Genomic DNA, 25,200 nt, shown 5'->3' on the forward strand with positions numbered 1-25,200 from the left:
CCCAATCCGGTTGCACTTACGTTGCTAAATCCCCATTCTACTTTTTTCCCCCAGGTTTTGAAGATCGTGATCACATATGGATGCATCTAACTAAATGGTCCCTGGGGACATGGTGGTCCTTTAGAGAGCACATCTAAATCACTGGCTGATTTTTTGGTTTGCGGCTCACCATAGGACATCACCGGATTCTCTCTCTCAGAACTCGCCTAAATTTTCCCCACCATGCTGTCTTTATTAGCTTGAACTCCTTTCCTAAAATGGTCCTTCTGTTGATCCTGTCAGTCCTGCTTTTGAAAGAAGATGTCCGTGGGAGCGCACAGTCCAGTGAGAGGAGGGTGGTGGCTCACATGCCTGGTGACATCATTATCGGGGCTCTCTTTTCTGTCCACCACCAGCCCACTGTGGACAAAGTTCATGAGCGGAAGTGTGGGGCAGTTCGTGAACAGTATGGCATTCAGAGGGTGGAGGCCATGCTGCACACCCTGGAAAGGATCAACTCAGACCCCACGCTCTTGCCCAACATCACCCTGGGCTGCGAGATCAGGGACTCCTGCTGGCATTCGGCCGTGGCCCTAGAGCAGAGCATTGAGTTTATAAGGGACTCCCTCATTTCTTCCGAAGAAGAAGAAGGCTTGGTGCGCTGTGTGGATGGCTCTTCCTCTTCCTTCCGCTCCAAGAAGCCCATAGTCGGGGTCATCGGGCCTGGCTCCAGTTCTGTGGCCATTCAGGTCCAGAACTTGCTCCAGCTTTTCAACATACCTCAAATTGCTTACTCGGCAACAAGCATGGATCTGAGCGACAAAACTCTGTTCAAGTACTTCATGAGGGTCGTGCCTTCAGATGCCCAGCAGGCACGGGCCATGGTGGACATAGTGAAGAGGTACAACTGGACCTATGTGTCAGCGGTGCACACAGAAGGTAAGTTTTCTTTACACCGAGTATGTCTTGGGCACCTGATAGCTTCCCAGTTAAACTTGCAAGTTTTGGAGGGCTAAAATTGTCCTAATTATTTGAGATCTTTTGAGTGGCTCAGTTATACCACTTATATAAGAAGGGACGGGATGACAGATGTCTAGAGCAAAATAGATATAAGCTAACATGAGTGATTATGTGACCATCAGTTGGCAAAATGGATACTTTTTTTTGGTTTACGTGTTACATTATTTGTACATCTTCTATAACAATGTTAGGGATTTTTAAGATTTCTAGATCTCCTTTGAACTCCTTACGTTTTAACACTGTAAGTTTGCTCTGAGTACCTGAGAGTTTCTGATAGTTAAAGGGAGGTACACATACATACACATAAGGCCTGCAGGCAGCCAGTTCTGGCCCAGGTATGTTGTAATAGAAAATTACCAAACGGTTTAGTCTTACAACTATTTTTCAGTAGAGTGTATTGTTAAATCTGAAATGGAGATGTGTATGAATTAGTTCTATCCTTGTATAGGACATTCTCAGGATGTATAAGTTTTAATAATTCAGCATTAGTTTGCTTTGAAATTTATTGCTTCTTTATGTGGAAATCATAGTGAGGAAGGAAAATATGACTGAGGTTCTATACCAGATAATAATAGTATCAGCCCTGATTATTGTTGATGGTGCTTTTCAAATGCGTTTGTATACATTATTTGTTAGTTCTCAACCAACGCTGTTTGGGATAGGTTTGATTTCACCTACAGAGGTTAAGATACCCAAATTGTGAGGCTTACTCATTATGTAGCACTCTTTCTAGGACAGCATACTGCCTATGCTAAACACTACAGTATACCGAAGAAAGTACACAAGACTTTGTATAGCTCTTTAGATCATTGTTAGGATTAGTTGAGATTTTTACTTCATCTTTTTCATTAATTAATTTTTTTCTGTTTTTTAACATTTTTTATTTCTTAAAATAAAATCAAATCATAATATAGTCAGATCATTTAATCTCTTGTGTAAGTATATTTCATCCAGTATAGCCAATATGGACACATTGTTACATTATACAAAGTCATTTCTGTTGGATCAATAGACCTGAGAATAGCATTGAAAGTTAATTATAGCTATCAACTACTGAGGCACTATGAAAAGGTTTTTTTCATATATATACTCTATAAAGATATTTATTGATAGTACTCAAACAAACAAACCTATGAGATAGATTACGTTTTGATCCCCACTTCACAAATGAGGGAACTGAAGCATAGAAAATGTAAGCCACATGCCTAATGTCAAGAATTAAGTGAAAGAGCTGAGATTCGAATGTTCGTGAGGTTCAAATCTCAGTTGAGATTTTAAAATTCTGCAATAATACTGTCACTGTGTTCCAAACAATCTGATCTTGTAAAAGTGGGATTGAGTTATTGGGAAATTAATGAAATGACCAGAGTAAGACTACTTCAGAGATTGGGAGCCTGTCACCAATTAGATATAGCAAACTTTTCATTATCAAGTGACATAACATGGATTTCACTGTATGGCCACTCTTAACAATATTCAGAGCTGCACAAACATAAAATGGCCTTCTATACTGGATTGATACTTCTATGCCTCTGGAAATTTTCATACATAAGTTTATGGTTTACGTACAAAGATGTTGATATATAGAGATTTTGATCAATGGATAGGTCATTGGACTAGGAGACCTTTGATTTTTTTTCCTAATGCTGAGAGTTTTCTTATAAAACCACTATTTCATTTGATTCTCACAACAAGCAGTGATCTAGATAGTCCAGATATTTTATTCCATTTTTAAAATACGAATGTTTTAAGAGTCTATATACTTCATCCAATAACTACCTGATAGCAACTTCAGAAGCAGAAGGAGGGCTCACAGCTACTAACTGCTAATTCAGTGCCCTATTCTAATTCAGCAGAATCCAATAGAATCACACCCAGAGAATATATATTTATGCAGCACATATTCATTAAGTCAAAATATACAAAAGGCTCTAATAGTCCTGTGAAGGACAGCCCTATGTTTTGTACATTACCACCCTCAGTGGGCAAGCAGTCTGGCAAAGGAGATGGAGCACGCACTAATACTTCCATAACCATAATTCAAGATGACACGGAGTTACAAATGTTTCTCAAGTAAATTGAAGGAGAAAAACATCACATCCTGCTCTATGGTGATGGAGGCCATAGTGGAAGTCTTAGAGAAGGAAATGAATTTGACAGTGGAATTTTAATAGGAAGAATACTGACAACTGGTGAAAATTAAGAAGGCATGGGTTTCCAGTAAAGGGCATGAGGAAATATGAGAAGGTGAGAAAGTAAAAAAACATGTTTGCAAGAGACCAAGGATGAAGCTATGTTTGGTTTACGTCAGATCAATCATAAATTTCATTAGGAACTTCCATCTAGCTTCAGAAGAGTAGGCCTTGGTCAGTCTGTAGGAGATGCTAATCCAAGATTGTGTTCAAAGAGAAACTCATCATCATGACCTTTGACTCTTACTAATTTAATGTTTTTTCCCAACCTAATTATATCCCTATACTGAGTGATACAATAAAATAAATTATAATGCATCCGTAAAGTATATTATTAGGTAGCTATTAAAATGAATGAGACACTCTGTAGGTAATGAGATCATAATGATCTCCAAGATCATTTTAAGTGAAACAAGCAAAGCACAGTTCTATGTAAATGGTATGTTATTTGTATAAAATGGAGTTTGTAAAAATCATTTGATTGAATATTCATAGAATTGTTCTCAGAGAAGAGCAAAACTGATAACAGTTGCTCCTTCTGGGTAGGAATTCTAGGGAGTTAAGGAATAGGGTGGAATGGAAGAGACTTTCTTTTATATAATTTCTACATGCAAACATTTGAAGTTGTGTATTACAAGCATAGACTACCTATTGCAACATAATAATTAAGAGAAAATATTCTATTTGTGGGCAAGAAAAGTCAATAAAAACTTATTGCCAAATTCAGGCAAATTTAATTATTTTTTCAAAAATAGGCCAATAGAAATTTTGTTGACAAATTTGGGCAAAATATTTGGAAGATACCACCAGAATTTAGGAGAGAACAAACTTTGAATACAAACATTGAAGACTGGAAGAAATGCTTTTTGGTTTGTTGTTTTATGTGGTTTAATCAAAGGGTATTTATATTGCTTGGATCCTCAGCGAGTAAGTGGCTAGTGAGGTTACATGGTATTATGTCTTAAAATTTATCGGCATAGGAGCAGTGGAGTAGGAAGTTTTACAAGGTAAAATTTACCTCCAGGATCAGAAAAGTGCTTGAATAACAAGGTACATCTCTGCTGGGTACTGTGGAAGTCCCCAAGGTGATGCCTGGGTTTCTGTTGTCTGGCCCTTCAGGAAGCCCCTGAGGGACTTCCCATGAAATGACAATACCCGTTCTCACCTGAGCCTCTTTCTATGGCTGGATTGGGACAGTTCTCTTCAGCCCTAGATCACCCTACCTCAGTATCTCAAACTTACGCCCATGTCTGCATAATTACCTTTTTTTCACTCAGTTGATATTCTTCTTTCTTGAAGGGTATGGAAATTTCCAAATGCTTTCACACAGGCATTGAGGTCTATAAAAAGACATTGTCTTATTTTCAAAAAAGCTTTTTGTTCCCCCACGTTGCCCATTTACATTATACCTAAACGTGCAGTACTTTGTCTCTCAGTCCTCTTGGCAGCTAACACAAGATGTTCCTTTGAGAACGTGTGTGGCATCGCAGAATTTCAGAGGAGAGCACAAGCACAAGAAGCCTTGGGTTTCAGCTTCAAGGTTAATCTCCTCCACTTGCATTTCCTTGGTTTATGTTTTTCCGTAGGCTACAGGACTATATATTTATGGTGGCTTGTTATATCATGCACACATATTGTCCAGGCCTTCAAGGCAAGGAGATTAAATGTATGAAAACAAAAAAAGAAAAAAATACAAACCACTCTAGCTCTGCAGCTGTGAAAGGAGCGTGCAGTAACTGAGAAGAAAAAATTGTATTCTTTGTAAAGGAGACAGTCCAGTTGCCACTCTCTGTTCTAAGAAAATTTAAGGGGTCCTTTGCCTCCATACATTGGGAAACCTTGGTACATGTGCCCATGATAGTACAGAGTCCATGGTGCTTGCCTGTTTAGGGGTATGGCAGATCCATTGCTTTTGGCTCTGAGGATTTCCATTGATGACCCCTTTGCTCTGTAACTTAATAGTTCCCTTCCACTCTCATGCGGCACTAGCCATGTGACTGCTTTGGTCAATAGAACTTGGTGGAAATGAAGACTTTTTTCCTAGTATGTCTGTCTTAGAACCCTGTCATCACCTTGTGAAGGATGAGTGCTGCCAGGTTTTCCAGATGAGGCTGTCTTAGGCCACTTGACCTCAACTATGTGAGAGCACCCAGTGAAGAGCCACACAGTTGCCTTCCTGACCCACAGTCAATTTCAATCATACAATATATCCTAACTGAAACTATAAACATTACCTACCTAACCATAAATTCATGTGCAATAATAAATACCTTCAAGGTAGAGTCCAGGATAAGCGTTTTCATCCCAGTGACTAAACTTGAACTGCCCCTCCCGAATAGGATACTACGACAATGTTTAAACTTCAAAATTAAAACAAGATAAATGTATTAACATGCATTAATATTATTGAGATTTCAATGGAATAATTGCTGTGGGCAAGAAAGAACATTTAAAATGCTTTACCCATACTTCTGGTTCAAAGCTAGAGGTTTGATAACTTCCTGAAAGTTTGCATGCTTTAAGTAGTCCGACACTTGCATATATTCCATTATTACATGCTTCCTCTTGATACAGCTCAGTTTCATTGAGGAAAGGAATTACCAGCTGGCACAAACCGTACATACTGTGCTTTATGGATGACGTACAGGATTTTCACACTTCACAGTTTTTGCTGGCTTTAGTTGAAACTCCACTGTACCTGCCCAGGGCCTGTCAGAGTGCCTAGCACATAGTAGGGGCTCAAAGACTATTTGGTGAATGAGTGTATTTGTGTTAAAGTAGTATCCAGCTCACACTTAATGAATATATGGCATGTGGATCAGTAGCAGGCACTTGTAATTTTTCACAGTTTTGCCTCTTTATAAAAATGAGGTGCCAAGATGCCTCCCTTGATTAATTGTAAAATGCTATTCACACCCAACTCCCTTTTGTGTTTGCACTGATTCTTGAATTTGTTACTTCCACCTAATGATAAAGGAATGCTAATTTTTTCTAGCCAAAAAAACATCTCAGTGATGCTCTGGGGGGAAAATGTACCAGTAAGTGGTACTGGTAATGTGACATCATTAAAATATCGTCTAACTTTCAGGTTATGATATGGTTTTTCCATCAATTATTTAAAAAGTTGATAACAAGCTTTGGTTGAAAGACCTTGAATGTGATTCATAGTCTATGTGTTTAGTTTACCTTCTGAAAAGTGGGAACACACTTTTTCCATCACACCTTTTCTACTAACTGTGATTATATCAAGATAACAATTTAGTTTGGAAAGATGAGAAATGTCAGTATGGGCACTACTGAGTACTTTTTAAGGGGATTTCATTTTGTTTCTTCAGGGGTTGAATAGTGTTGAGAGTTGAGATGACTTTTCAGATGGTCATGATGATAATTCAGACACAAAAACTACTGTTAGCTCTATAGAATGTTAACACTGTGTTAACAGTGTGAAGTGTCTTAGGTAAGCATTTAATAACTCCATTATCTTACATTTGAGGAAACAGTATGGACAAGTAATTTGGCCTTACTTGTATATGATTGTTAACAAAGTTGGGTCTCACAACTCAAGACTCCTGTCCAAAATTTTGTTTCCACATTCAGTGAAAGAATTGCCTCTCTTAGGAGGTAATGAGTTAAATTCTTGGTAACTCCTATGCACAAGCCTGGTATACATAACCACGTGGAGGGGATCTGGAAAAATGAACTTAAACCTCAGCTGGGAGATGAGGGAGTTGGATTATTTGTCCTTTTGGTAACTCCCTTTCCTGACAACCAAATGTTGTTTAATTGAGATTCTATTATTCTGTGTGTTAAAACATGGTCGTTTATACCATATGTCATGAATTTTCTACTTGATTCATTTATCCCATAACACAGTCTGATAAAGTTACCATTTTTTAAGTTAGAGAACAGGTATGGAAAGAGAAAGTGATTTTTTTTGCATAATACTGTAGCTACTTAGTGACAGAGCAAAAATTGAACCCAAGGCCAACTCTTTTTAATTAAAAGTCCAAACTCCCTTCCTGCGTACTGGGGTAGATGTGGCTTCAAGGAGAAGTAGAATGCACATCTATTGATTCTCTTCCCTCCATAGGAAATAAGAAGACACTATTCGTTTCCCTTCTGAGAATATCTTTTGAGCATATTTCATGTGTCTTTTTATCTAGCGTTGAAAGCAACACCATTCCTTGTTCCCATGGAAAGATTTAATTACAGTAAAAAGAAAATAAATTAAGGAGGAGGCATGTGGCAACAAGTTAACCTCATTGAAGACCTTTTTGTGAGCCTGATGATGAGTACAGACTGTAGGTTGTTTCTATTCTCATCTCCATTGCAGACGCCACAATCCGTCCTTCAGATGCCAATTATGGGAGGAAGCCGTATGGTACCAAGTTTTTAAGAGCAGGAAGACATATTGTTAAATGCTGTAGCCTTATGTATAAAAAACTTCCTTGGAATTCGTCAGAACTAGGAGTTATAAAATCTCATCTTGGCACATTTGCAAATACTCCAGAAAGACTTCTCAATTTAACCAAATGTTGAATTGAGGATACTTTTTGGCAAGAGATATGATAGTCAGATATGTTTATCTTAGAGGACTTTAAAACCAGAGATCGTGCCCCAGGTATGCATTTTATGCATCATTTTTCACACATACACAAAGGATCTTTTAAAATGAGAGAATATCTAGTCGGTGTTGCTTCAAAAATTACATCACAACCCATGAATTAATTGTGAAACCAATTTAGTGGCCTGAGACCAGCAGTTAGTATACAGTAGAATAAAATAGGATAGAGTAGAATATAAATATCAGTATATTACATGATAGTAAGAGTAGATATTGCTCTGTAAATTTTTATTTTAGTCGCATATAGCCATATGTGTACTACGGTTACCATTTACAGTGTTTTTCTTACTATGTCTTACGGCTAAAAAATAAGCTTAAAAGCAACTTACTCTACTTTTCTCTTTAACATTGTTAATTTTTTTATTTGCTAGAGAAATGCAAGTCACGTACAAAGGTTTATGCTTCTGTGACAATGTCATTTGGTTTGTCTCTCCTAGATGGGTGGATCTTAAGCCTTGTTATTAAGAACAAGCAAGAATTCCAAAGTATCCGTGGTGGGAAATGGTAGAGACTTTGAGCAAAATAAAAATAATTCATATATGGTTAATGATAAATGACCTAAGCATCAATATAGGACAGTGTCGAGGACACTAGTACAGGAGGTTGAAGGCAAGTTCTCAGCCCTAGTTTTTATCAGAGATCAAGACAAGCATAGGAACATTTTATTTTTTGAGTATCCCAATCCAGTATATTAAGAAATCAATGCCGAAAGGTATTATATAATTTTGGTATTAAAAGTTTATATATAACACATTAGCACATCTAACCCCCTCCAACACATGCATACATATAAACACATTAAAATACAATGTGACGTAGTTACACCATTTATAAGGTGATTCCTTGGTTATATAGAATAAGTCATGATGCACCATGTGATGTGGTGTGTAATAAAGCACAAGTTTAAACATATAAAGTGACAGTCTTATTTCAGTGTTCTGAGTTTCCAATGATTATATGTCTTTTCATTTGATAATATAGTCAAGTCTAAATTTAAGGTCTCTTTAGAACGCGAAGATCAGGCCAAATACCATTAGTAAAATAAAGTGAGGTAAGACGTGAGACAGCGCTTTTAGAAGTAAAAGTTGTTTCATAAAATAGGCAAGCTACAGTGGAGTCATGACCTTAAATTCAGTTTGTTGCAAAGACATGGACATCTCAGGAATTTAGTTTCTTAACCCTTTGGAATCACTTTAAGTAGTAGTATGAACACAGGCAGGTTTGAATGAAAATCCTCATTAATATCCTTGCTAGTTAGAGGGACTTTGCACAAGTAAGTTAATATAATTTCATCATTATTAAACTGAGATAATAATACCTGCCCCATAAGACAGTTGTAAAAAGTAAATACAAAGCAGTTATTGTTAAGTTTGGCACAAAGTGTTCAATAAGTACCTTCTAAATTAGCCTGCCAAGGACTTGCCTTGCCTTATCTTGGACATGAAGAAAAACCCATCAGTAATGTTTCAGTTTGGCTTTGCTTATTTAAAATTGATTATTGAATGAAATGCAAAATTAGCCAGGAAAGTGACCAGTAAACGTAGTGAGTTTTAGATTCTTCCCAATTTTCCTTTTGAAAATTGAGTCTGTGATCATATATTACAACATAGGATGCTTAGTGCTTTGGAACAATTATAACTAGATCCCACCACCTCTCCTCCAACTGCTGAGATGCATTATGGTGTAGTAAAATGAACAAGGTCTGGAAAGTCCCAGAGCTGCTAGACTGTTAACACCATAATCTTCAGTGTGTGTCGGGAGGGGACGGGGGTGTGGAAACAGGAGGTTGAAGATGGAAAATTAGTGCTGTACTTTAAGCACTTCTGAATTGTCACGTTTATAAAAAGCATGAATATCTTTTGTAGTAAAAAAATAATTTTGCCCAATGGTTATATAACTTCTTTGTAAATTTCAAATTGGACATGCTCCAGCCCCTTCACTAGTCAGTAACTGCAACTTTGTTAATGCAAGCAAAGTTGTAGCACATTGAGGCATTCCATAGGCTTGAGTTTAAAGACAAAAGGATATAATATGGACCTTGGAAATAAACCAGTCTATATTTAATAGCTATACTAGTTTGAAAACAAAACTGATGCTCTCTTACACATCATTATAGCTCAGATATAACAATGACAGTAATAATAACTTATTCATCAATTATTTAATGTCTTATCAGAAATCTGTTTTTTATAATCTATGAAGTGGTATCAAGATATAGATGTTTATGCTATCATTAGTATATTATTATTAATATTATCTGAAAGTCAGCCCTACCCATAGCTACAATGAAAAATAGATAGAATATAAATAGAGTAAAAAGGGTATGTCTTTGGTCCTTTTCTCAAGGACTCTAAAAACAAGTATTTGTGTCTTTGACAATTTCTTCATAAACCTCTTCATATTTCTTTGGTTATATAACTTCTTTTCCAAAGTTCTATATCTGCTTTTCACCAGATGTGGGTTAGGATTTCAAGCCTTGATTCTCCTTTATGAGAGTAGAGAGAGTACAGTTTTTAAGGAAAACTGTATTATTGCGTTGTCATATAGTGGCTTTTTATCCCTTAGAGAAGCTGGAGAAATATATAAGTAAGACATATTGAAGTATCGTGTTAGTTTAATTTCAATTTCATGGAATTTGAAAATATTTAAATTAAAAATGAAGCTGATAATATGTTTTATTGAAGTAAATTGAGAAAAGAGAGGAAAAACTATATCAAGACACTGAAAAAAATTAAACAAGCTATCTGGCTATATTATTTGTAATCAAATTTAATTTGATTGTTTTCAGTTCCCAAGTTAGTACACTCATCCCTTATTACATGAGCATAATTAATTCTCACTTTTTGTTCAGAGTGAGAATATAAACAATAATTAATTTTCCTTACATTTAATGTTGAAACTTTAGGTTTTATTAAAAAATATATGCTGAAGAATCAAGCTGGCAATATTAATTACATAAATTTATATTTATATATAATTGATAACAGTAAACTGTTATTCATAACTAATAAAATGAGAAAAATTCCAAATTATTTGGCGGTTTGGAAGTACTTTCATTTGCTGAATTGCATGAAATTATAAAAATAATTGAAAACTGGTAGCAACATTTTTGATGATTTGAGAGAAAATTTTACACAAAATATATTATAGACTTTTGACAAAGTGCAATATGTTTCAATACAACTACGTAGTATATAAAAGCATACCTAATAGGACTTGAGGTCCATGTGATGCTACAACAAGTAAATTAATTTACTCATTAGTTTAAACATTTATTGGGAATATGTTATGTGCTAGACTCTGTTGTACACACTATGAAAAAAGTAAGATGGAAGCACTTGTCAGCACATGGCTTTTCTCAGATGCATACGAAGCCCTGGTCTCGTACTAATATAAAATGTACCTTTATAGAAAGAATAGGGTTATGTGTAAGCAGGAACCCATAAAGTGACACCTGTATGGCAAGGGATGACTGTATTAAGCAACTAGATTGAAAGAAAGAAGTCTTTATTAAGTGTAATTTGGAAAATTATAGAGAGTTTAAAGATTTTTTTCTCAAAACAATCTCCACTTACCAGTCCTTACCAAATAATACAAGTGAGATATGTGCTCCTAGAAGCAGGATGTTTACATGACTAAGGTGAATAGGGATGGATATCTCTTTTGGAAGAAAAAAACGATTAGAAAAAGAAAGAAGCAGTGTGTCATCCTTTTGTTTAACACAATATGGTTTTATACTTGCCTTGTGCTTAATATTCTGGAATTGAGGGGAGCCATGTGAATCATCACAGGTGACCTAGTTATGCTTTTGTTTATACTGTTTAATGCCCCCTGGTCTAGTATGAAGTTTCTGTTCCATTCAAGATAGGAAGCCTGATTTAGGTGCCAATAAAATATTTTTTTTATGAAAAGGAAAGATTTTAATCTCCCTCACTAATGGATATAGCAGGCAACCTCAAACAATAAATTATAAAATACATTGTCACTAGTAATTAAGACATTCTCTGGCTTGTTTAACAAAATTGAGATAATTTCTTTTTTTGAATTTTAGACTTCTGAAAATTACCTAATTATTTATGTGGAACCCTAGGAAAACTTAAAACACTTTTTCTCCCTTTTAATCATACTACATTTTTCTTGGTACAAACTTAACATTCTTTGGTTGAAATTATTCATAATCTCAACCCTATCTCTGGTTTTGATGTTACTTGGTATCTGCTTCTTTCTTGAAATTCTCAAACCTCTCCCTCTTCTCTGAGTCGTTTCTGAGTCTTAAACTCTTCTAAAATGTTTCAAGTTCTTTTGAGTAATCAGTAGAATTAATGATTGTACTGAATTGGTTTCACTTACTTGAAAAACGCCTTCCTTGAAGGAGGCTGTGTTACTTTATGACTATAGGGAATAGTGATTTGGGTTTACTTGTCAGGAAATTTCTCTCCTAGCCTCAAAGTCTATTACGTGCCTTTGGGCAAATTATTGCATCTGATTAGAAGGTTTCAAGAGGCTGGGGAGAGTGTAACATTTGTTCCATCAGTAGAAAGAAAGAATATCATTTAGAAACATGAAGAAGAAAAATAAGCTCTCAAGTTTTTAATATACAATAAAGTGGCCATGAGTATACTTTCAGAAATTGTACAAATTTCTGATGAAAGGCAACTGAAATAAGACTTAACCATTCCTGAAGAAGAGCAGAAACTCATGCTGAAGTGACTGAATTTGAATATGGAAAACTTGACTTTTGATCCAGGTAGCGCATCGAAGAATTGGTTTTGAGATCAGTGGAAAGAGCATTAATCTTGGAATTAATCCAGAGACCATATTTGATTTCCCACTTTGGGATGACCTTGGACGGTTCATTGAACCTTTCTGAATACACGGATCCTCATTTGCAAAATGTCAGAAGGCTATATCTGCCCTTTCTCTACTCATGTTTTGTTATGATGGTCAATTGAATAATCAGTTAATGCACTTTGTAAATCTAAAGCTGCCTGATAGATTAATTAATTAAATATTAATTGAACACTCACCGTGTGCCAAGATCTATATGCTTGAACTATGCTTTTACAAAATATTGAGTACAGTACTGTGAAAATTAGATGCTAATCAAAGACTTCATTAATGATATTTTCACCACGATAAAAACAGTAACATTAACTGTAACAATAACAGTTCAAAAAATCTTGGCTGTTGTTATTTTGCGTTCTTTTTTCAACATCAGTTTTTGAAAAGAGAAACTCAGGTTTTAGAAATTTAAGTAACTCGTCTAAAGTCTCAGAGCTCCTGGTGCCAGGACACCAATTAGAAAGTAAGCTTAATATTCAGAGAATTTTTATTTTAAAGATACTCAGTTTTACAAGCAGCTGTCTTTTCATTATAATTGAAAGTTTATTTATTTACTGCTTTTATCATTGAGTTTAAGGGCTTAGGCTCTGTGGTTAAAGGGACCAAAATTTGAGAAAGTTACTTAACCTCTGTAAATCTCAGCTTCATCAATTGTTCAATGATTGCCGATATTGATGGTGATGATGATGATAGAGAACAGTTGCAGGGCATTCACCAGGTGTCCAGGTACTTTTCTGAGTATTTGTACGTACATGGATTCATTTAATACATCAATCTTATGAGGTAGTACCATTATTATCTCAGTTTTATAATTGAGGAAACTGAGTCACAGAAAATGAGAATAATGGTTGACATACATCAACTATCTATTGTGTAAATTATATGAGCCTTTTAAAATATATAAAACACTTATTTATGGTGTGTAGTTCATAGTAGGCAGTCAATAAATATCATCTGTTAATACTAATTTTGTTATTATAATAATTTTTTATTTTGGCCTAGTGATGGGTTCAAATGTAACTCCTTGGGTTACATTTGCACTTTGAAGTATGCCCATCCTCTCATTCTGGTGTCTAAAAACAACCTAAATGATACTAAGTGAAAATAAGGAGGGCACAAATGATATATTTAAAAACATACATTATTTCCAAATACAAAAGTAATACATAGATATTATTTAACATTTGGAAAAGAAAAAAATAATTTGAAAGATCATTAACAATGCAACAGAAATAAAACATTTTTATTTCTTTTTATCTTTCTCATGCACAGTGTTAATAACTAGTTATAACCAATTTTAAAACTAGTTATACATAATTTTGTATTTTTGGTTAACATTTTTTAACTTAGCATTGTAAAGAGAACATTTTCCCATATTTTCCATGCCCTTTATGAATGTTATTAACCATGGTTATCTAATATCCTTTTTTCCACAAATTACAGATTTGGGGGCCCTTAGACCATTTTTATTTATTTATTTTTGACATGTGGACTTTTATTCTTTTATTTTTTCCTGAAATTAATGTTTTTATCACTATTATTTTTAATTTTAAGTTGATATCTTATATTTTTCTTTTTAAATTAATTTATTTATTATATTTTAATTAATTTATTAATAATTTAATAAATTATTTAATTTATTTATTCTTTTATTTGACAGTCTTTTTTTTAACATCTGGAGTATAATTGCTTTACAATGTTGGAGTATAACAATGTTGGAGTATAATTATTACAATGTTGGAGTATAATTATAATTATTGGAGTATAATTGCTTTACAATGGTGTGTTAGTTTCTGCTTTATAACAAAGTGAATCAGATATACATATACATATGTTCCCATATCTCTTCCCTCTTGCGTCTCCCTCCCTCCCCCCCTCCCTATCCCACCCCTCCAGGCGGACACAAAGCACCGAGCTGATTTCCCTGTGCTATGCAGCTGCTTCCCACTAGCTATCTACCTTACGTTTGGTAGTGTATATATGTCCATGCCTCTCTCTTGCTTTGTCACAGCTCACCCTTCCCCCTCCCCATATCCTCAAGTCTATTCTCTAGTAGGTCTGTGTCTTTATTCCTGTCTTACCCCTAGGTTCTTCATGACATTTTTCTTCTTAAATTCCATATATATGTGTTAGCATACGGTATTTGTCTTTCTCTTTCTGACTTACTTCACTCTGTATGACAGACTCTAGGTCTATCCACCTCATTACAAATAGCTCAATTTCGTTTCTTTTTATGGCTGAGTAATATTCCATTGTATATATGTGCCACATCTTCTTTATCCATTCATCCGATGATGGACACTTAGGTTGTTTCCATCTCCGGGCTATTGTAAATAGAGCTGCAATGAACATTTTGGTACATGACTCTTTTTGAATTACGGTTTTCTCAGGGTATATGCCCAGTAGTGGGATTGCTGGGTCATATGGTAGTTCTATCTGTAGTTTTTTAAGTAACCTCCATACTGTTATCCACAGTGGCTGTATCAATTTACATTCCCACCAGCAGTGCAAGAGGGTTCCCTTTTCTCCACACCCTCTCCAGCATTTATTGCTTCTAGATTTTCTGATGATGGCCATTCTGACTGGTGTGAGGTGATATCTCATTGTAGTTTTGATTTGCATTTCTCTAATGATTAATGAAGTTGAGCATTCTTTCATGTGTTTGTTAGCAGTCTGTATATCTTCTTTTGAGAAATGTCTATTTAGGTCTTCTGCCCATTTTTGCATTGGCTTGTTTGTTTTTTTGTTGTTGAGCTGCATGAGCTGCTTATAAATTTTGGAGATTAATCCTTTGTCAGTTGCTTCATTTGCAAATATTTTCTCCCATTCTGAGGGTTGTGTTTTGGTCATGTTTATGGTTTCCTTTGCTGTGCAAAAGCTTTGAAGTTTCATTAGGTCCCATCTGTTTATTTTTGTTTTTATTTCCATTTCTCTAGGAGGTGGGTCAAAAAGGATCTTGCTGTGATTTATATCATAGAGTGTTCTGCCTATGTTTTCCTCTAAGAGTTTGATAGTTTCTGGCCTTACATTTAGGTCTTTAATCCATTTTGAGCTTATTTTTGTGTATGGTGTTAGGGAGTGATCTAATCTCATACTTTTATATGTACCTGTCCAGTTGTCCCAGCACTACTTATTGAAGAGGCTGTCCTTTCTCCACTGTACATTCCTGCCTCCTTTATCAAAGATAAGGTGACCATATGTGCCTGGGTTTATCTCTGGGCTTTCTATCCTGTTCCATTGATCTATATTTCTGTTTTTGTGCCAGTACCATACTGTCTTGATTCCTGTAGCTTTGTAGTATAGTCCGAAGTCAGGGAGCCTGATTCCTCCAGCTCTGTTTTTCGTTCTCAAGATTGCTTTGGCTATTCGGGGTCTTTTGTGTTTCTAGGGGTCTTCTTTGTTCTAGGTCTGTGAAAAATGCTAGTAGTAGTTTGACAGGGATTGCATTGAATCTGTAGATTGCTTTGGGTAGTAGAGTCATTTTCACATTGTTGATTCTTCCAATCAAAGAACATGGTATATCTCTTCATCTATTTGTATCATCTTTAATTTCAAAATAGGAGCACCTCAATGCATAAGGCAAATACTGACAGCCATAAAAGGGGAAATGACAGTAACACATTCAGAGTTGGGGATTTTAACACCCCACTTTCACCAATGGACAGATCATCCAAAATGAAAATAAATAAGGAAACACAAGCTTTAAATGATACATTAAACAAGATGGACTTAATTGATATTTATAGGACATTCCATCCAAAAACAACAGAATACACATTTTTCTCAAGTGCTCATGGAACATTCTCCAGGATAGGTCATATCTTGGGTCACAAGTCAAGCCTTGGTAAATTTAAGAAAATTGAAATCATATCAAGTATCTTTTCCGACCACAATGCTATGAGACTAGATATCAATTACAGGAAAAGATCTGTGAAAAATACAAACACATGGAGGCTAAACAATACACTACTTAATAACGAAGTGATCACTGAAGAAATCAAAGAGGAAATCAAAAAATACCTAGAAACAAATGACCATGGAGACACAACGACCCAAAATCTATGGGATGCAGCAAAAGTAGTTCTAAGAGGGAAGTTTATAGCAATACAATCCTACCTTAAGAAATAGGAAACATCTCGAATAAGCAACCTAACCTTGCACCTAAAGCAATTAGAGAAAGAAGAACAAAAAAAAACCCCAAAGTTAGCAGAAGGAAAGAAATCATAAAAATCAGATCAGAAATAAATGTTTTTACTTTTTACAATTATAAAAGCATATAAATGAACATTTTATGTGGTGTTTACCTTAGTGTTTAAAAAAATTTTCTTAGCTAAATTAATAAAAACAACTACAAAGACCACAAGTAAGAAGGAAGATTACATTCCTGTATTAACTTGAAAGGATATGAACAATTTTTAAGGTTCAATATTTATGACTCTTTAAATGTATAATATAGCAAGAATATAAATTTTTTAAATAAATAATTGCTGGCATAAAAGTTCAGGTAATATAAGTATATTTAACTAACCACTAGCTTTCTTAGGAAGCAAGGCATTGCATTTCTCCCTGCCCATGTATAATCCTATCAAAGTTGCATTCAAAATAAAGTTTTTGGTACTGTAAAATAAATTTTGAAGATTTAAATATATAAAGTGTTCATACACCAAGTATGAGGTTGTTATTAAACTATGATAGAGACCTTACCTCTACAGTAAGTCATCCTTTAATCTTCCTTCATAAGTCCCACTCTTAACCATACACATACATATTATTAAAATTCCTAGAAGAAAACATAGGCAAAACACTCTTTGAAATAAATTATAGCAATTTTGTTTGGTTCTGCCTTCTACGGCAAAAGATATAAAAGCAAAAATAAACAAATGGGACCTAATTAAAGTTAAAGCCTTTTGCACAGCAAAGGAAACTATTTACAAAATGAAAAGACAACCTACTGAATGAGAGAAAATATTTGCAAATGATATGATCAGTAAGGGATTAATTTTCAAACTATATAAACAGTTCGTACAACTCAATATCAAATAGACAAACAACTGGATTACAAAAATGGGCAGAAGACTTGAATAAACATTTTTCCAAAGAAGACATTCAGATGGCCAATAGGCTCATAAAAGTTGCTCAACATTGCTAATCATCAGAAAAATGTGAATTGAAACCACAACTAGTTATCACCTCACACCTGTCAGAGTGCTATCATCAAAACGAACACAAATAATAAATGTTGGTGGGGATATGGAGAAAAGGGAACCCTTGTACGTTGTTGGTGGAAATGTAAACTGGTGCAGCCACTGTGGAGAAAAGTATGGAGGTTCCTCAAAAAACTAAAAGTAGGACTACCATAAGATCCAGCAATTCCACTCCTGGGTATATATGCAAAGGAAAGGAAAACAGTAATTGAGAAAGATACGTGCACCCCAGTGTTCATAGCAGCGTTATTTACAATAGCCAAGATATGGAAGCAGCCTAAGTGTCTATCAACAGATGAATTGATAAAGAAGATGTTGTAAAATTAGAACTTGGATTCATCTTCAGAAAAAGGAATCCTAAACCTCACTCATCTATAAGGCGTATTTATTATTGAAAAAGCAGTTTGCATTTCTGCATATAATATTCTAAATAAGAACCATCTGGTTATAAGAAGGCTAAGACAAGGCATAGCTCACATGAAACAAAATATCCCTTTATTAAAAAATGCATGAAAAATTGAATGTTACCTGTGATCAAATGGTATCAGACTCTTAGGAATAAATCACTAATTATTAAGGAAACCTAAGTTTTCTATTAACTTTCCCACTTGTTAGGGGTGGGTTAATATATCTAACTTTCTTATATGTCACTAATTCTTTCCACATTGTTTCCTTCTTGTTGTATTTTATTATTCCTCAAAAAATACTCTACTGACAGAATAATCCAAAAATATTTTAGTAGTACTTTTTTTTTAAAGTAATTTATTTTTTATTTTTGGCTGTGTTGGGTCCTCGTTGCTGCACACGGGCTTTCTCTAGTTGCGGCGAGTGGGGGCTACTCTTTGTTGCAGTGCGCGGGCTTCTCATTGCGGTGGCTTCTCTTGTTGCAGAGCATGGGCTCTAGGCGTGCAGGCTTCAGTAGTTGCAACACGCGAGCTCAGTAGTTGTGGCTCATGGGCTCTAGAGTGCAGGCTTAGTAGTTGTGGCACACGGGCTTAGTTGCTTCTCGGCATGTGGGATCTTCCTGGACCAGGGCTCGAACCCATGGCCCCTGCATTGGCAGGTGGATTCTTAACCACTGCACCACCAGGGAAGTCCTTTAGTAGTGCTTTTACCAAATAATTCTTAGCTCTTTCTTCCTCATTAACTTCTTAGTTTTATTCCTGTCATAAATTCTATAATATTTTGATCAGAAAAAACTCCATTAGAGATGTACCAGGGCACTTTTTCTCTTTAACACCTGACATTATGTTGTGTGTTTATTAATGCCACTGAATACTTTGGTCATTGATATATAAGCTAAAAAGTATGGTAGTTCAATTCTGGTATTTCAATTGTTAAAAATTCTATTGGAGTAAGGTGTTATATAGATGTTAATTGTAATTAATGAGAGTGGAATCTTCTTTCGGTAAAGGATGACAAATTTCTTTGATATCTTTCATTGCATTTGTCACAGTTCTGAGTATATGATGTTGAATGAATACTTGTTGAGTTTTATTTATTCAAAGTTGAATTTAATCACCATATAGTCTAATAAATATGCTAAATAATATAGAATTTTTTTCCTTTTAGGACCTAACTTGGCAACTAATTTATGAAAGCCTGGTCTGTATTGCAACCTCAGGGTTTTGGGTTTCTTACCAGTATGAAAATCTCAAACTTTGTCATAAGCTAATTTTATCTAATAAAGCAACTGTTCTTGGCTTTCTTTGTTGCAGTAGCCTGTTGGGCACTATAACTCGGTTACTAATTGCTACTAGGCTTTGAGATAGTTGAGTGAGTGGCCAGATGTGGTATAGAACAATTAAGTATTTCCAGGCATGGCTAGTGAGCAATCATCCATTATGAAAGAGAAAGTAGAGGTTGAGGGGTGAGAGTAAGCTGGTCCCTGCCCCTTGAAGGAGTATGATGAAGCCCTTTTCCTTTTATCCATTGTAGAATCATTTGACCATTCTGTACTTCAAGACTTCTACTTTGTCCTGTGGGTTACTTGCAACATATGGCTTCAGTAGTATATGAAATATTGTAAGAATACTTATGACATTTAACTAGTCATAAAAACTCATTTGCCCAGATGACCTTGCATGCTACCTTATGGATTTCTTTTTTTCTTAAATTGTATTTGATTCACAGGGAAAAAGGAATGATTATTCTACTGTATTCTTCTTCCTTTCTTCCAAAAGGGACTGAGGATATGAGAAATAATAATAGATCACACATTGAATGACAATCATGTGTATAGTCTTTCATATGTATGATCTCATTTGATATTCCTATTGACTTGTAATGCACATACAATGATTGTCATTTTAAGGAGCCAAGGAAACTAAAGTGTAGAGAAAACAAATAATTTTATAAGGTTACAGTATGGCTGAGGCAAAATTTCATTTTTAGGCATTTCTGATTCCCAAGACTCTTTTCATTACATCATGCTATATTTAGTGTTCCAAATTAAAAAGCTACAGAAGTATAAAGTATATCTATGAAACCCTGACCCTCCAATTCCACTCACAGAGGTAACTACGATTGACTGTTTTGTGAGTAATTTTCCAGCTTTTCTTTATAACTTTTCAAAATCAATTTCTTTTTCTCCTCTCTTTTTCTCTAAACTTTGTTAAGTAATATTTAAAAATTCAACTCTGTTTACCTTTTTTTGTAGCTTAATTTTTAAAGCAACAACAATATATTATGGACACATTTTCAAATCATTTGCTGCATCTTTTAAGTGTAAACCACTTCCAGGTCACTGTCCAGGCACTATTGCATTGCTCCTTTGTAATTTTATTGACTACATTCTTTATGTCTGTATTACCTGTCTTATAGTTTCACTGTTTTTTTCTTGGTTTTTTTGTTTGTGTGTTTTTTAACATCTTTATTGGAGTATAATTGCTTTACAACGGTGTGTTAGTTTCTGCTTTATAACAAAGTGAATCAGCTATACATATGCATATACATATATTCCCATATCCCCTTCCTTTTGCATCTCCCTCCCTCCTTCCCTATCCCACCCCTCTAGGTGGTCACAAAGCACGGAGCTGATCTCTCTGTGCTATGTGGCTGCTTCCCACTAGCTAGCTATTTGACATTTGGTAGTGTGTATATGTCAATGCCACTCTCTCACTTCGTCCCAACTTACCCTTCCCCCTCCCCGTATCCTCAAGTCCATATATATGGAATCTAAAAAAAAGAAAAGGTCATGTTTTCACTTTTGATGAAATCCTTAGCATTTTACCTACACTTTCCTTTCCACTATGTTTCTTGTCGCCATCCTCAGCGACTTCTAAACTTATGTTTGTGTCCATCTCAGGTACTGAGCTCACAATTCATCTTTGGCCAACAAAGTATTATCACTTGAGCAGACTACATTTTTTCCCTGGCAGTCAGGGACACAAACAGAGGTTTACCCTTCAGAACAGGAAAGCATTGTTCATATTCCTTTTTCCCATAGCCCGCTACTCTACACATCCTCACATCCGAAGATGCAGAAGGATAAATGGAAGCCTATATAACATAGATAAGACTTTCTAGATATATTCTCACTATACTTGAATTTCAGCTTTCAGTGCCTCCTGCCAATGTCTTCTAGATTTCTGGCTAAAGAAAGACATCAAGAGGAGAGAAATTAATCTTTCTTGGTGGAGGATTTGCCTAATCATGGTGTAGAATTGATTTGATTACTTGTCATTTGAAATAGTCATCCATAGAACAGCCAGTTCTGGTTATTTAGGGGATCTACTATAAAGCAGTGCTGGACCAAGGTGTAGAAGATAATTTATAAGTGAGTGTTAGGGCCCAATATTAGGTTTCAAGGCTTGATTCATAAATTTCAAGCTTATAGATAGCCCAGGCTCTTTGATTTGTTCTTTCCAGTTATACAAACAACAATTGAAAATCTGTCATTAAAAAGCTGAACAAAGTAGAACACATTGTTTTTCTAATATTGTTGGCCATAGTATATTGGAATAGAATAGAAATACTTTGTTATTTTGATTTTCAGATCTTTGAACTAAAACAGCAATATGGTGATGGGAGTGAACATGTCTGCTGGTATTTTGTGTTTAGTAAGTTCTGTATCAATTGAAAAACAAAATACTCTTATTGGAACAGTTAAATCAAATAACTAATTTAATGCTGAAACAGGCTGCATCTTTAATTGGTAGAATATCATAATTATTTGTGATCTATGAATTCTGAAATCAGAGACAGACTGGGGGATATTTTAAAGTAGTGATGTTGCTGTCAGGGGCCCATTCAGCATATCCCTCCCCCAATATCTCTAGCATGGCAGGACTAGCTGCCTGAGTCTTTATTTGTATAATGTTTCAATGAGTATCATCGGTTTAAGAGGAAAGACACTGTGTATGAGAGGGGCAACTTCAAGAGTAAGATGAATATTTAAAAGTTTATTAAGGAACCCACCCTAGGGAAGCATCAGGGAACTGATGGAACATATATGGCTGGTCAAGGAAAGACCCTGATGTGTCTGGGACTGGAGTTCCAAACTAGGCTGTGTCACCTTGAGACTAGAGAGTTTCTAATGACCTCAGTGGCTCTTGATCCCAATTTAACAGCAATATTCTATTTCTTTAATGTTATGGTAGGTAGTATGAGTCTGGGAAGTAGACAGAAGAGGGCAGAAGAAGAGTTGATAGGTCCATGTTGTATAAAATGGAAAACAGAGAGATATGAAAGGGGTAACATTTTCCCCTAGTAGTGTAGTATGGACCATTCTCCAACTTTATTCCAATATTCTGCATCTACCCACATAATGAAAACACACACACACATGACCCCACATATCTCTTACATCCCTTTTGTTCATGCCCCATGATAGAACAGGGGGGATGCAATGACATCAGCCTGGGATACCACACATCACTGGTTGGGAGAAATACCTGGAGACTTTCATGAGAATCACCTGGCAACTTGTCAGAAATACACATTCTTGGGCCCTACCCCAGACTTAGTGAATCAGAAACTTTAGGTATGGGGGCCAGGAATCTGTGTTTTAAACATTCCAATGAAGGCTCATGTTTGAGAAGTACTGAATTAAGCTTTGGGGAATTTCATTTTAAACATAATTCTTGAGAAGCATTTGCTCCTATATTTTCATTTTTAAATCTTTCCAGACCCAGTTCGAAACTCACTTCTTCCTTCAACCTTCCTGGAACCCCATTACAGGAAGAGCTCTTCTTCCTCTTGATATACTGAGAGCATTTCATACCACACTAAAAGACCTTATAAGGCACTGTCTTGTATTAGAGTTCTGTTTGCACATATTTCATATCCCTAGCCAGACTAATGAGTGCAACTTTATCTTACTATGTTTTATTTTTTTAATCTTGTATACCTCCTGGCTTGTGATGGATCATATTAAATAGTTGATGAATGGTGATTATGGAGTCAAGGTTCTGTAATACCAGTATGCTTGAATTTTCAGTTAGCCTGTATAGTGTACATTGAATTTTTTAGGCCATGGAAACCAGCTTTCACAAGTATAGAGAGAAAATTCATGAAGTGAGCTCCTATTGGGAGCCAGGCACAAATTCATTTAAAATTTGTACTGAATAACTGCTACAAACCAGGCCTTATGTGACATACTGGGGAAAATTACAATATGGCATCTGCCCTTAAGAAACATACAACCTGTCTTTACTTATAGCTCTCATGGAGCTTTCTCAATACCACTCCATCCATCCATGCCAAGCCACACCCAATCTAACCAAACCCTCAAGACCTTTTATTTATTGTCTACCCCTCTACCAACTTCATCAGAGGAGAGACTTTGCCCAGTATATTCACAGCTGTATCCCCAATGCCTAAAAGAGGACCTGGTCCATAATAGCCATTCATTAAATTTTTTTTTGTTGTTTTTTTGTTTTGGGTTTTTTTTTTTGCGGTATGCGGGCCTCTCACTGCTGTGGCCTCTCCCGTTGCGGAGCACAGGCTCCGGACGCGCAGGCTCAGCGGCCATGGCTCACGGGCCCAGCCGCTCCGCGGCATGTGGGATCTTCCCGGACCGGGGCACGAACCCGTGTCCCCTGCATCGGCAGGCGGACTCTCAACCACTGTGCCACCAGGGAAGCCCCATTAAATATTTTTGAATGGATGAATGGCTTACAGGGTGAACAAAATTGTGAGGAAGACATCATAACTCCCATCACAGGTAAGGAAGCTGAGGCTTCAAGAAGTTAAATGATGTAGAGCCTAGAATTCAAGTTAAATTGTTTCTGATTCAAAAGCTTATATTCCTTACTCGCACCGTCTGTCTCCACATGATTTTCTCCTTTAGTGTCTGTCTCTCTTTTTTCAAGGGTGCACAGGAATTTGAGCTGTGGTTCTCATTACTGATTGCCTATGCCTGAGAACTCTCTGCTCAAAGTGTTAGAGAGCTTTGCAAGTAAGCATTTCTATGAATTAAAGTACTACCTAGGAATGCCACGACCTTGCATAGAATCAGTTCTTCCAGTAGTTTTGGTATATCTGCATTCCCAGCTTGTGGAAGCTTCCTTGAACTGAATCAAGGAAGCAGAAAGATGGGATTAAGGAATCAGCTAGCCAGCGTATTGCCACTCCAGTGAACTGACAGCAGGAGCCTTGGATATGGGGTTGTTTTTAAAGAGGGTTGTGTAGGTGATGAGGTGACCTTCTTGGTGGTGATAATATTTTCCCCTTTCTGAATAGCTTGCTTTCTGTTCATGATATTGAGAGAAGAAGGCTCATGAAGAGCTTTAGGAATGTTTTTTAATAGGACTTCAAATATCCATTGAATATCATTCATTTTTGTCCTTTATAGTAGAATAGGCTTTATTTTTTTTAATTTAATTAATTTTTTTGGCTGCATTGGATCTTCGTTGCTATGCATGGGCTTTCTCTAGTTGGCACAATTTCTCTAGTGGGCTCTAGGCACGCGGGCTTCAGTAGTTGCAGCACGTGGGCCCTAGAGCGCATGGGCTTCAGTAGTTGTGGTGTACGGGCTCTAGAGCGCAGGCTCAGTAGTTGTGGCGCATGGGCTTAGTTGCTCCTCGGCACGTGGGATCTTCCCGGACGAGGGCTCAAACCGTGTCACCTGCATCGGCAGGCGGATTCTTAACCACTGCACCACCAGGGAAGTCCCTATAGTATAGGCTTTCAATATGACCTTTTTCTTCATACCTTCAAAATATTGAGTATCAGGTTGTTATAATAACAGATTCACTGATTATAAACTGATGAGGTTGTGTAAAGATAACTACGACAGGGAAGTCAGGTGGTGAATTGAGGCAATTCCTTCTCCACGGAACTCTCACAGTGCTTTGGGCAGGGAATAGGCTTAGTAGGAAGATGTCCTGGATTTGAA

General features: G+C 36.0%; 1 protein-coding gene across 2 annotated transcripts in view; it reads left to right on the forward strand.

The window, feature by feature from the left end:
- Positions 1-245: 245 nt before the first annotated feature.
- GRM5 (glutamate metabotropic receptor 5) overlaps positions 246-25,200 on the forward strand; it is a gene marked incomplete at both ends in the record, with an annotated part of 544,042 nt that continues 519,087 nt past the window's right edge. The window contains one exon of one of the 2 annotated variants that reach the window (XM_082844898.1): positions 246-918. In XM_082844898.1, coding sequence (XP_082701024.1) covers positions 258-918 — 661 coding nt within the window. The remainder of the gene's footprint in view (positions 919-25,200) is intronic. The other variant, XM_082844897.1, reaches the window with a different exon arrangement.

This window comes from Leucopleurus acutus (assembly GCF_964270905.1).
Source record: "Leucopleurus acutus genome assembly, chromosome: 8".
Taxonomy (NCBI): Eukaryota; Metazoa; Chordata; class Mammalia; order Artiodactyla; family Delphinidae; genus Leucopleurus; species Leucopleurus acutus.